The 14,174-nt window shown below is 52.3% G+C and overlaps 1 protein-coding gene across 1 annotated transcript in view; it reads right to left on the bottom strand.

The window, feature by feature from the left end:
- EXT1 (exostosin glycosyltransferase 1) overlaps positions 1-5,266 on the bottom strand; it is a 181,885-nt gene extending 176,619 nt beyond the window's left edge. Inside the window, exon 1 of the mRNA XM_063173264.1 lies at positions 4,213-5,266. Within this exon, the coding sequence (XP_063029334.1) occupies positions 4,213-5,159 (947 nt within the window). The 5' untranslated portion in view covers positions 5,160-5,266. The remainder of the gene's footprint in view (positions 1-4,212) is intronic.
- Between the last annotated feature and the right edge of the window lie 8,908 nt (positions 5,267-14,174).

Raw genomic sequence — 14,174 nt, 5'->3', positions numbered from 1 at the left:
GAAGCACACATCCAGCCCTGCCTAGTGCTACTGTGTGCCCTGCAGAGATGTCTCCCCGGTGTAAGCACGCAGAGTGTAAGGTGCTGCTGCTTTCCCCTTCTGCCAGCACCCACAGCCCCATGCAGATCCGTGAGCAGCTCCTGCCATAGGCTCCTCCTCCACCACCACATGCTTCCAACCTCGTCCGGCAGAACCAGTCCCACTCATGAGGTCCTGCATGTTTTACCTCCTTTTCTCAGGTCAGTCATGATCACACAGGCTTTTTGAGCACTGACCAGTCAAAAACCTAGTCCATAAAGAACACCTCATTAACCTATTTGTCCTCCACCATAGCTCACTTTTCTCCAAAAACACATTTTTTTGTCACTTTTCCTCCTCCATTCTACTCCTTTTTTTTTTCCCCTTTTGCTTCATTCTCATAATTAACTTTAGATATCAAGCATGGATGAGGAAAAAGTGTCTCTGCATGAGCTTCTGGTGAGACCTTATGCTTTTTGATACTATCTCTGCTACCCTCTCCATCCTCTGAGGGCAGGGTTGCTGCAGGTCAGGGGATATACCACAGACATTATTTTACTTTCCTAGAAAGATTCTCATTTTGGTGCAAACTTCTTCTCTGCATCTGACTTCACTAGAACATCACATTCCTCCATTTCTTTTGGTATCCACAGTAATTTATATTACCTTCCAAAAAGTAATTATTTGGAACCAGTTAAGCCTGTATATGAATTCTGCCTTTGTTTAAAACACATTGTACATATGTATATATTTAGACCGTCATTAAATATTTAAGAGGCTGTCTTCAAACTTCAGCAGCAGCAGCTTTTATTCCCTTAACCCTTTGTGAAATGGAAAGCTTGAGGCTGAAATCTTATTGTGGAGGAATTCAGAAAGCCCAGCTGCCTTAGCTGGGTGACAAAGGCCACCACTGACAACCAAGGACACTGTAAAGAAAACCAGAGGTTTTCTTTGTTTCCTTTTATATCCTGTTTGCCAGCGGTCTAATCATGATAATGTAATTCATTTTAGTCTGCCTCAGCTTTATCTGCTGAGATGCATAACTAGGATGCAGATTAATTAGCTGTGACATACAGATGGATCTTTCAATACAATTCACAGAGACAGTCAAATACACACATGCCCATCCATGCTTTCCCCAAACAAAGAAAGACACTCTACACATTTTTCCAGAGGTCAGGAAGTCACCTTGCTTGGCCTTTTCAATCTCCTAGAGAGGAAACACCACATCCAGCAGACAGGTGGACCTCATGTGAACCCAGTATCAAATGTTACACTCTAGATGAAACCCCATCACAAATTAATTTGATTTGTGCAGCCCCACACCCAACACATCATAACACCACTACCCTGCTAACACAAGGTCAGCGCATTTTATAATCTGGTCACCTAATTTACCTGGCTTGGCAAGGCCTCTAACCTAGACCAAATCATTCATACATCACCCTGGCAAGCACTGGTATCCCAAGACCAGCTCTCTCCATGGCCAGGGCACCTACACTACTGTCTTTCACATGAAGTGGTGTAAGTATCACGGCAGAGGATAGAAAAATCAGAAAAGCACAATATGCAACTGCCAATTGTATATGGATATGCCAACAGACGTATCCTGGAGAGTATGTTTTTCCTTTTTTTTTATTAAAACCATGAAGATGCATTGTTAAACCCAAGTCCCAAATGCCTCACAAGAGCCACTCCATGTGCAGTTTTCAAGGCCCAGATATATTTAGAGACACTTCTTTCCAAGCACTACAGCCTCACTGAAGATCGGATGCTGCTTTATGTGGGATGAAAAATGGAGTTCTTCCCACAGCTTTCACATCTGAGTTACACATCAGCGCAGAAGCATTTCAACTGGACAGCTGTGTCATGCTACCTTGGGGATGTGACCCTAGCAGACTTTATGAAGGGAGTGGAGCCCCAGGCACGGTCCCTGCGGGCACAGAGGAGGCAGCAGAAGACACAGGGGCTGGCAGGACGCGGCGCTGGCAGAGCAGCAGATGGCACACTCGGCTGTGCATCGGCACCGAGGCACCGGGGGAAGGGGCTGCAGCACACCCCGTCAGGTGTCCTCGCTCCCCTAAGATGTGGGGTCAAAGAGCTGCACATCTGCTGCAGTCCACTAGAGCAAACCCCTCCACCTCAGCAGCCTGACCACAGACTGAGCTTGCCTCAGTTCTTGGCGTAATCTTATTTTCTTGACAGCATCAGTTTTTAGTTCCTGTCTTTTAACAGCAGCATTGCAACAAATGTTGAAGACCCCCCCCAGATCCAGCTGCATCCTAGCAGCGTGTGCTTCCTGTATGAACAGCGTGGCATAGTGTGTACAGCTGGGTGCACGCTATCCTACCCCCGAGGGCTGCTATAGACAAATCTCACCACAATAAGTGGCACAGACACTTAGGGGGAGCAGAACTCTCAGGGAGAGGTCTATCTTTTATTAGACCAAATGGTATAGCTGTAAAAAAATCAGACTCACACCTGTGAAACCACAGGCAAGTATGTTTGGTTTTATGACAACTTGACAGCACACACACTGTAGTATACAGCAAATAAACAGGATTTTCCCCCATCTGTAAATTAGCTCCAATTGCCCAGATCCAAAACCAAAAAACCAATACACCCTGAAAGCCTGCAACTGTCAGGTCTCCCTTCTTTCCCACAAAGCATATATTCCCTGAAGGAGATCACAAGCCAAAGGGACTCCCAGGTGATAAATAACATGAGCTTAGCTTAGTATCTCTACTGATCATTTGGCACTGATGCTGTATCACCTGCACATGTGCATTATTTCACCATTTGCCCATCAGTTTCCTGAAAATGAACGGGATTAAAAGTCCACTGAGTATTTGCACTGCTCTTTCCTCCCCCTCTGCAGCAGAATTACAGTAACCAAAAGGTGAGCAGAGTTCACGCAGGCTTCTCGACTTTGCAATGCTGACCTTCCCGGTCTCTTCCCAACCCCCGGGGATAGTTTCGGTGGAGAAACAGACAGCCAGTCGGAAATTTTCATCAGTATTAATGCCAGCGTAGTTTCTTCCCAAATGCTCTCCAGAAGTATTTTTCCACCCACGTTCCCCTGTGCACCACAAAACCCTCCAGCCGCTGGCAGCTCTGGGTGCAGCTCCACTGCACATCACGCACTGCTGTACGGCTGGTCTGTTTTAATTCAGCGTGTAATCCGTGCTACCCAGGAAATATTCTCATGTGAAAAACTTCATATACAGGAACCTATTCTGCAGCAAACATAGCGGTGGTCGGCATTTAAATAAACTAATCAGCTGCAAAGGGCTTAGTCAGCATCGCAATCCTGGAGGTAATTCCCAGAAGCGATTTTCCCGGCAGCTATATATACAAACCTAAAAAGCAGACTGGAAGACAAGGGCAGCAGCACAGCAAGACAAAATTTGGCTTCACAGTGACATTACCAACAAATAAAAAAAAAAAGTCGAGGAAAGGTAAGCAACCAGGTATTCACAGAAAGCACACACTGAGCTCGCATCACTGGTGTATCCTCTCACATGTGAAAACCAGAAACTCAGACACAGGACACAAACACAGCCAACACTCCTTCTTTCACTGATACTGTGCTGGTTTGAACTAAGAGGAAAAACACGGCAAGGCAAGTTACAGACTTGTCTGTGGAGATACACAGACACAGGTCACACGCCAGGCAGTGCTTTTTGGAAAGCGCATCCCAGACATCACCCTCAGCAACAAACCCACTCTGGGAGCCTGGCTCACATGCGACCTGGAGAGACCTGAACACTCGTACAAACTTTGTCTCAGGGCAGGGAAGGCACAGGGCCTAAGAGGCACTGGGGGACAAAAAGCAGTGCCAAATGCCAGCGTATCCTCCAAGAGCACCTCGGCCGCTGGCAAGGTTTGGAAAGCCATCAGGCTGCGCATGCAGGTCACCGTCCCCGGGCAGGACACAGCATCGCCCTTCAGTGCCGCCGCGCCAGCTCCCCGGCCGAGGCAGCACGGAGCCGGCCGGCCGCCTCACGGGTGCCGGGAGAAGGCACGGGCTCGCCCAAAGCAGCGATGAAGGCACCAGCTCGCCCAAAGCAGCGAGGAACGCCTTCCTCCGGCCGCCGCCAGCGCACCGGCACACATCTGCTCCCATCTGCCCGGCGGCGGCACGCCGGCATGCCCTGCGGACACAAGCACGGGGAAGGGGCACCGCTCACTTACTTTTCGTATTCGGCGTTGTCTCGATCGCAGCGCGAATCCTTGTGCTTTTGCCAGTCTTTGCCATGCTTGCAGGTGGTCAGGAGGACAACATCCTCTCCGTTATGGACGTGATATAAGGCATTCCTGGTGTCTGACCCTATCCCCGTCAGGTACCTTTTCCCCTTGAATACCAACATGTACTTCCTGAGAGGAGGGATGGTGTTAAACCTCAAAAATCCCTTCTCCCCTCCTGTCCTAGGATGATCCTTAGAAAAGAGCGGGATAGAAACGTCAAAGTTGGGTCTGAAGTTTTCAGTACTGATGCTGGCTTTGGCCAGCATAGCCTGGCCAATGTCGAACCCCACATCCTCAGTGTAGTCGGGCCAGGTGCCGGAGTATAAATTAAAAATTAGGTGGTTTCTGCCGTTGTTCCACAGGTGGAGGCTCTGCACCTTGGAGCGGAGGTTGTGCACATACTGGGGCGAGAGCTGGTCTCGGTCCAGCGTGTCCAGGCTGAGGACGAAAAGGCAGGCCTGCCCGGGGTCCGAGGTGTAGAACCGGGAGCCCTCGATAGCGGCCAGGACGTTTTGGTAGCTCTCGGCGATCTTCTCCCCCTTCTGCTGCGGGTACACGTAGACCTTGAAGCCGTTTTTCCGGCACTGGGCGAAGTCGAAGCAGGACTCCATGCGGCAGCGGCGCCCGCGGTAGAGGCCGGCGCTGGCGTCCCGCCGCTGACGGGGGGAGACGCGCCCGCCGCCCTCGGGGCCCGGGCGCTCGGCGGGCGCGAAGGGCCGCAGGGCGTCGGGGAAGCGGGGCCAGGGCCGCTCGGCGCCGCCGGGGCGCGGGCCATGCCGGCTACCGGGCGGCGAGTGCCGGGCCGCCCGCAGCCGCACACCTCCCAGGTAGAGCAGCAGGGCAAGACAGGTGCCGGCAGAGAGCAGCGTCAGGTAGCGTTTTTTGGCCTGCATGTGTCCGGCGGGGGTCCGGGGGGCTGCGGAGGAAGGCGGGGGCAGCCCGAGCTCGCCGGGCGCCGCTCTCAGCTCCGCTCCGCCATCTTCCCGCCGGCGAGCGCTTCAAACTCTCTTCGCCCACCTCCGCTCGGCGCCGTTCCCCAAGCCGCCGGCCGCGGCCGCGCATGTGGGCGACCGCCGCAACTTTCTCGCCGCCGGTGTCTCAGGGGCGGCGGGCGGCGGCCCGGCGGCGGCCCGGCGGGGCGCCCCGCATGCACTCAGGGCCGGCCCCCCGCGCGGGGCGGGCACCGGGCAGCGCCGCTCCCGCCTTCCCGCCGCTGCCGGCGCTCGGCTCCGCCACGCTCCCGCCCACCCCTCTCCGCCCCGCGCCGCCAGCCCAGCCCAGCCCAGCCCGGCCCGGCCCAGCCCAGCCCCGCCGGCTCACAGCCCGCGGCCGCCGCGCCGCAGCCTGACAAAGCCCCGCATCGCCCGGCACCCCACGCCTGGCCCGGGCGTCGCTCGCTCCTCGCCTCGCTCCCGCTGAATGGCCCCCAGGACAGAGCAGCGGCGGCGAGGACCCTCCTCCCTCCTCTTCTCCTCCTCCCTCTCTTTCTCCTCCTCCCTCTCTTGCTCGCCCCTCCCTCCTTCCCCGCCTCCCCCGGGCCGCGGCAGCAGCGGCCGCCGAGCCCCGCGCTCGCCCACCCCGCCCGCCCGGGGCCGCGACCCCCGCCCGCCGCACCCGGCCCGCGCCGCCCCCGCCCCGGCCCCGCGCGCTGACCTCACCCCGCCGCGCACCCCGCGCCCCCATTGGCGGGCGTCACGTCCGGGGGGGCGGGGCTTCCGCCGCGCCCATTCATAACCCGGCGGGCGGGGGGCGCCGCTGCTGAGGCAGCACTGAGGGTTTCGGGGTGGCGCTGGCCCGGCCGGGCGCTTGGGGCTGCCCCGCGGGTGGCATTCAGTGACCCCCGGCTCGGGAGCTCCTTCGCCCCCCTGCTAGTGCAGCCTTCAGCCCCCGGCCGAGCGTGCCCCGAGCCGGCTCTGTGCCGGCGCCGCTGCCGCCCCCTGCCGAGTGCGGCGCCGCTGTGCTGGAGCGGCCCCGAGGGAACAGACCCGAAACCGGGGCTGAGACCCAAAAGCCCAGCAGCGAGGCGCCTGCTAACGAGAGTTCTGTGTGCTGCGGGCAGAGCTGCGGACCGCGGTGGGGTCGGGGCCGGCCGGGACGTGGCTCCGCTGCCGGCGGTGCCCTCGCAGCCCGGGTGTCCCCGCCATGGCCATCGCCGGCCGGGGTGCGGTGTGCCCGGCCTCACTGGGAGCAGGCCCTCCGCACCACTGAGGCGGCTCCTCGGGGCTGGCAGATAGCAAAACGATGCTGATAAACGACTGGTCTGTGGAGAGCTGCCTAAGCACCCAGCCATCCCTGCAGCTATGTTTTTGAGTTTAACCTCATCTGCTCCTTGGCATTCAGTTCCTCACCAGCAGCCTGTGTTCTGGGAGAGCCCTCAGCTCCGGCAGGATGGCCTGCATGGCGAGCCCAGGCTGGAGGGAGTGGCGGGAACACAGCTGGGGCCCCGCTTGCTTTGGCACCCACAGGGCTGGAAGGGATGATTGCAGCGCCAGTGGATGTATCTGTTTCAGTCCTGCTAGCTCAGCAGATAATAGTGGGGAAATTACCTGGGATGGGCTTCAAAGTGCTTGCACAAGACCCTGGGTGCCGAGTAACTATCCAATGCTAAAGTCTGTCCCAACCTGCTTTCCTTGTCATTCACATCCTACATTAGAAGTAGTATTGGATTTGCCTTTCTTGCACTGCAATTCCCCTCTCCAGCTGCCAGATATAGAGGGGTCTTGCACCACCTGAGGGACAGAAACTTCGCATCAGCCGAAAGCTTTCCTTCCCCTGCACTCTTCCCTGCATGTCCCAAGAATGAGCTGAGGCTGCTGTTGTGTCCTTTCCTCTTGTCCCTGCACTGATGCTGGGTTGAGGAGGAGAAATGCATCATAATGTGTGTGAAGGCAGTGTCTCTTCAGGAAATGTGGTGAAACCTTAATAAGGAAGGGTACATTACTGATAGAAAAATGTGGGTCAATCCACACTTGGCTCCAGTTGGAGCCAAGAGAAGACAATTCTCTTCAAAAATGATTTGACTGTGGGAGTACTGTTGCAGGAAGAAGTTGGGAATAATAAGAAAAAGTCAGTTTCTGAGAGCAAAGTCATATTTGTATTTGTAGCTGATGTTGATTTAGGTATGGCAGTCAAAAATTTTGGACAATGACCCACTAGTGGGGAAGTGTGATTAAATATTAATGGATTCGTTAGCCCTGTAGCCTTCTCTGAAACGTTTGTCACAGCTCACATTCCAGAACTGAGATGCTGTTCAGGAAAAAAGAGGTCAGCTTCTTGAAAGGTGAACCAAGGCAGCTGACAGAGGCACCTTCTGTCAGGCACAGGAAGGTGGAATCTGGAATCCCATTACTGCAAATTTGCTCTGCAAATTAAGCCTCTGGGGACCAGTTTCAAACAGAAAAGGAAGGCTGTGAGCTTTGCTGCCTGTGCCAAGGATGGTAGCTCTTGAAAATAGGTTTTGAGGATGCAGTGCTGGTGAGCCTGTGGTGCCATGGTGCTGCTCCCTGCAACAGGGAAGTGCAGGAGGGAAGTGAAAGCTGTTGGCTTTCCACCGCCCTGCACTTGAGGTAGCCACGCTGTTTCCGACTTCACAGCACCAGTAAATGCTTCAGGTTTGAAATATTTGCATCTGGAAAAAGGCAGTGAGGTTGTAATTTTAGACCACAGATAAATAAACCTCTGCAGATCACTGCTAGCAGGTTTTATGTGTAGGATTCCTGAGTTACATCTCCAGAGAGATCTAGATCCCATTGTGCCAGGCAGAACCTACTCCAGGAGATGTGTGTGCCTGTACCTGGGGAGAGAGTGGCTGTGGTGATCAGTTGCCTTTTTGAAGACCTTTCTAGACTAGCCATCACACACTGTTTAACTTTCCTGTGTCACAGACTGAAATCAGCCTGTGTCCAGCCCACTTCTGCTGCTACTCAGGCCCTGTGGGCAGCGTGGCAGGAATCACACAGCCAGCCTTCAGTTCTTTGGCTGGAGAGTTTTCCACAGCCTGGGCAGGCACTGGAGGCTAAGCATTCCAGAAAAGGAAACCTACCTTTTCCTGCCTGCATCTGCCACCTGGCAGGTAGATGATGGAGCAGAAACCAGTGTATAATAGGAATTCTGCCTGAAGATGAGGAGGAATCAGTGGTGAAAAGGTATTTGAGTGTATCCATGTGGCAAGAGCATGAGTAGCCGACCCCAGGTTTGCTCTGGCCACTGCTGCCTGCTAAGGGTCTGCAAGTTTGCAGGTGGCTTTTGACCCTGGTTCATTACCCTTTGCACTGTTCTAAATAATTTATATCTTCATGTGGCTGACAGTTGTCTGGGAATCTGTCCAAGCCTTTAAATGAAAGGCCAGGAGAGGGAATTGGTTTTCTATTTATGACTTTGTAACTTAACACCTGTCCAATCTGTGGCAAGTCACTTGGGGCCAAATTCTTAGAGAGGCACATTAGTGTGGGCTCCTCATTTTTGGGTCTCTTATGGTGTCCAGCTATAGCTTTAAATGCCTTCAAAAATTAATGCCTCAGAGTTCCTGGCTCAGCCGTCACTTAAATCTGGAGGTACCTTCCACTTCTTTAATGTCAAAAATTTCCTACTGCTTCCCACGCTTGGGTGGATGTTAGTTTTGATGCTGTTGAGTAGTGTCCTTGACTGATTCACTGGGCATTAGATGTTTCTCCATCTACAGAGTTCAAATCTGAAGATAGAAACTTGTTTCTTGCACTGAAATCCACTCAAAACACAAGAGGAAAGTGCTCTCACTCTCTCTCACCTGTCCCTACCCTCCTTCTTTTTGATCTGGTAATGCTGTGTTTAAAGTGTTTGTCCTAGTAGGAGACCTCAAATCACCCCCCCAATTTCCAGGAGAGCATCCTCTCTGAGGGGGTGGAATGGCACTCCCCTGCTGAGGCTGCCTTGTTACAGGAGCTTCCTGGGGTAATCACTGCTCTAGACTACCTGTGGGCCTCACATCTCCAGCTAAATGGGATTGATAATATTTTCCTGGCTAATAGAGCAGCATGAGAGCTGATTTATCACCACTGTCAAGTGTGTCATGATCCTAGGGGAAAAAGGATAAAAGTACAATGGAGCTAAGATGTTTGAAAGGGCTTGTTGACAGACACATGTGCAATTCAAAATTGTGACTCTGTTCCATGCTTAGCTCAAATCACCATTCTTTGTGCTGCACACATGCTTCTCCCTGGCTAAGTGCAACGAGGATTTCCAAAGATTAAAGCAAAGCCTTGCAGAACCAGCAGCCTGGAGCTCCAGGCTTGGCTCTGCCTTTATAAGCCTGACTTCTACAGATGCCAGGTACCTGCAGATGCCACTTTGGTTTGGGTGATCATACACAGATTGAAGAACAAAGCTTTTAGCAGAAACTCTCACCTGGAGGCAGTGGGAGAGGAACTGACTCCTATTTGATATTTGTCCACCTTCTGGTAAGAGGCAAAGTCAGTGCTCTCCCTTTATTCAGTGGTCAACAATGCCAAGTTAAACTTTGGAAACCATTTTTTGAAGTTCAGTCCCCCATCTGGAAAGAGTTAAGGCTGCCTTAAGAACTGTCTCTGCCTTCAAATTGCCCTTACCCAGGGTTGTGGTGCTTTATCAAAAAACAAAGGAAGAGAGGAAAAAAGAGGGGAGAGGAACACAAAAGAGTTGTTTGTGGAATGCTAATTTTCTGTTAAAATTATTCCTCATTGGGGCAAATTGAAGTGATCTTTGCTCCACAAATTAATATTAATGCTATGGTTGCTTATCATGTCTTGGTAATAGCACATGGGAATAAAAATATTGACTCTTACCCATTAAAATAGCAGAGATGTAACTGTTTGAGCTTCAACATTGCAACAGCTGTTTCTCAGTTTCTCACATCCTCAGAAATAATTGGCTGTTTAAATGTGAGAAAATCACAGTGATTTTATAATTAGTTTATTTTTAAGGAAAAATGTAACTGCCCTTTGTTAAGGTGAGTTGGAGGAATAGCAGTGTAGGCACCTGATTTACCATGATATTAAACAGATAGTAAAACCAAAGGCTTATAAATATTAAGATCTTAATCTCAAAGCAGAGCTCTGCTGGGGAAAAGCCAGAGACATACAAGGCATTGCCTAAAACTTGCTGTAGGGTCAGGGCCCTGTGTGCTGGTTATGGAGCAGGGTGGCAGTGCTGAGGGTCTGAGTACAAGCAGCTGGCTCTGACAGTAGCATTGTATGAGATTTATTCCAGGATTTAACAGTCTGTGGCTATTTTGAGTGCATCAATTCATAAAAGTTTCTCTTTGGTCCAACCTAATTTGGAAACAACATAAATCCATGAACATCTGAAGTGGTGGGGGTGGGAAAGCTCCTGGACTGCCTGAGTGCCTGCTCTCTCTCAGGTGTGACCAGGATTGGAGGTGACCTGGGGGCAGCCAGCAGCAAGGTTCCTGGCTCCCACTGGCTCTCCCTGCACAGAGCTGGCCCAGTTCCCAACCCAGGATATCCCAGGAAGAGACTTGGCCAGCAGCTGCTCTGGGGAAGGGGAGCGTGGGCAGCATCCTGCCAGAGGCCCTGCAGAGGTGCCATGGGTTAAACCTCCACCTCCAGTTTTGGGCAGGAGCTGGCAAACACTTCCACTTTGTGAGTTTGTGGCCAGTGATCCCCAAGGAAGGGACAGGGAGGCGTTGAATGACTGCACGTGACACATTCCCATTCTGTCCCCAGTGTTTCATAAGGGCTTTTTTAATTAGCACTCTGCCTGTTGCTGCTCCTGGCATGTCCTTGGGTTTGGCTGGGAGTTCCCCTTGCTCCTGTGCTGGATGGAGAGCACGTGGGGCTGGTGCAGCCTGCGAGGGGCCTGCATGGAGCCAGCTGGGCTTTGGCCCTGAGCCTCAGTGGGACACAGGGTCAGCTCCAGGGGCCTCATGGGACACAGGGTCAGCTGCAGGGACTCATGGGACACAGGGTCAGCTGCAGGGGCCTCAGTGGGACACAGGGTCAGCTGCAGGGGCCTCATGGGACACAGGGTCAGCTCCAGGGCCTCAGTGGGACACAGGGTCAGCTCCAGGGACTCATGGGACACAGGGTCAGCTCCAGGGGCCTCAGTGGGACACACACAGGGTCAGCTGCAGGGGCCTCAGTGGGACACAGGGTCAGCTGCAGGGACTCATGGGACACAGGGTCAGCTGCAGGGGCCTCAGTGGGACACAGGGTCAGCTCCAGGGGCCTCATGGGACACAGGGTCAGCTGCAGGGGCTGCTCAGACACAGCCACAGGGCTCCTTCTGCAGCGTGTTTGCTCTGCAGGCTGCCAGTAGCAGCTGTGCACTGCAAAGGCAGCCTGGCTGCCAGGGGAGGCTCCTGGGGCTGCTGTCCCCGAGAGCACCAGCAGCCCTAGCAGAGCCTGTTTATTGGCTTTTCTTTCTTTGAGGAGTAATAACTTCTAGATTTACTCCTTTCTAACTGAGCATCTTTCAAAGTGGGTGTAGAACTATTTAAATAGCTTCTGTGGAGGTGGGATGAGAAATTGCTCTTATTCCATAGTCTGCAATCAGCACCAAACAAGCACTTTTCTCCACTGCACACACAAACAGGAAAGTATCTGCCAGCAGCCTCAGCACTTCAGATCTGATTTTCTGCCTGCTGGTGTAAGACACAAGGAATTTCACTAACATCAACAGAGTTTCAGTGGTGTAGTTTTATTTTATTTTATTCTAAATCCAGTTAAATCTCCATTTTTTTTCACTCTAGGGACTTCTCAGTGACTGTGCTCTAGGAGAAGATGAACAGCCAGTGCAGAGCTGCTGCAGCCCTTGCTTCCCAGCATAGCTGGGCCATGGCATGGTTCTGCAGAGCTCTTTGCCTGGGTTTTGGATGGCTCAAGAAACAGCTCTGTGACCCAGTTCTTCCTGGACAGCCAAATACATCCTACTGCACCAGAGAGAGGAACATTCCTGCAGGAGGGGGAGGCTATGGGTGTCCTGAGGTACCCTCCTGGGATATCTGAAATTGCTTTTCCTGCTCACCTGTGGAAAGAGCCTCAAATCCAAGGGTGTGCAGAATAGACCTTGTTAAAGAGTGCAGGGCCCCAAACTTCTCCCTGCTTGGATGGAGCAGAAATGCAGTGGGGAGCAAAGAGTACAAAAAAGTCCCACACCCTCAGAGTTGTCAGAGGAGACAACAACCCCAATAAACCCAACAAAAGTCTGGGTCCTTGCTGAGTCAGTTCTGTAGCTGGTGATGTGTGTATTTTCGTGCCTGGCTTTTCTTTTGGTGCAAACATGGGTGGCAATCTGATTAGCTTATGATTCATGATTTGGCTAATGTCCCTACTTCCCCCAGTCCCCACCTGTTCAAATAACTATTACTGTAATGTGGGCTGTTAACTTGAAATAACTTTTCCAACCCCTTTGGTAAATGAGCTCTGGAAACTCTTTAAGTTTTGTCCAGAGGCAGAAGTTGTAATAATTTAACTGAAATTCTTTTCAATCCAAGTCAACATGGTGCAAAACTCTATGTGAGCATTTAAGAAGGAACAAGTTTACTTTGAGCTGTTTCTATTCAACTAATGCCATGATCAGACATGCTGTTCTGGGAGAGCCTGGTTTCCAGACCCTACTGCTTGGCACTGCTTCTTGCCAAGCCTATCCCCTCCCCAGCTCTGCCACACAGAAATAGGCTCCTCAGCCAGCCCTGATAGCAGGAGCCAGGTGAGCAAACTCCCATTCAAGGAGCCACAGCTGATCTGGAATAAGGTGCCAGAGCAGGGGGAGGAGGGAGGGCTGCTCCAGGCAGTTTGGCTGTCAGGCCTCAGCAGAGCAGAGGGAGAGCCTGCACAAGCACCATGGTGGGTTGAGGCTGGTGACCTGAGCCACCTCTGCTACGGCCACGTGAGCAGGCTGGGCACTGCTCCTTTGGTCACCTGTCCTGTGCCCATCACTCACAGTACAGCCAACCCAGCCCGAGGGGTCACAGCAGCAGCTCCATGTGCCCTTTGCACCAGCTCCAACAGATCATCAGGCTTAGGACAACTTCCCAAAAGTCTTAAACCATGGAAGCAATACAGTAAAAAAAAACCCCAAAAACTAAGGAAGGAAATAAAGGAAATACTGGTATTGAACTCACCACAGGATTCATTTAATCTACTCAACTGGAGATATTGCTACATAAAAGTTGGATCAGTTTGAAGCACACATGCATTTCAGCCTCAGTGCATACAGCCCTCAGGAAGACCCTGCACTTGCCTGCCTCACCCCCTGCACAGCCCTCAGCCCCTGGTTTGGTGCCCTGTCATGCATTTAGCTCTCACTTCCTCCATTGCCATGGATGTGGCAGGTCCTCAGGTGAGGTCATCATGGGCACAGTGAGGGCCTCTGAGGCTCCCCAAAGCAGGTGGAAGGCAGCAGGGAGAGGAGCAGGTGTGGGACCATGCTGCTGCAGCCAGCACCCAGGTTTCTCACCAGGGTAGGTAGATGCTTTGCCCGTGGGTAAAAGCAGTAGGTTCACCAAGGAAGTGCCTCTCCATAGGTGGTGTGCTGATTTCACACCTGGCAAACAGCATTAATATAATACATCAAAGCTGGCTGCATTAATAGCAAACCAAGGGAAAGGATTTGCTATACATGCTAGCTACTTTTCAAATGCAAATGTCTGTTTTGAATCAGATTAGGAGAGAAGGAAGCCTAGAGAATGCCAATAATTAATACATGATAAAGGAATAAACATCCAGGGCATCAAAAGGTAAAACAATCACCAAGATGAAAGTAATCCATCTTCTCCACACAGCCTGCTCTGCTGCACAGAGTAAGTGGGTGTGAGTCCCCATCCCCATTTCCATAGGTAGGTGGTGAGTATAAACCCCGAGAAGCTGCTGAGGAAATAGGAAGGCTTCTCAAGCTCAGCCAGGGAAGCAGAGAATCCTTGGGCTGGGCTTGGC

The sequence above is a fragment of the Melospiza melodia genome, chromosome 1, assembly GCF_035770615.1.
Source record: "Melospiza melodia melodia isolate bMelMel2 chromosome 1, bMelMel2.pri, whole genome shotgun sequence".
In the NCBI taxonomy this organism is placed as follows: domain Eukaryota; kingdom Metazoa; phylum Chordata; class Aves; order Passeriformes; family Passerellidae; genus Melospiza; species Melospiza melodia.
The sequence above is the reverse complement of the archived record's forward strand: the minus strand, read 5'-3'. Positions and strand labels throughout refer to the sequence as shown.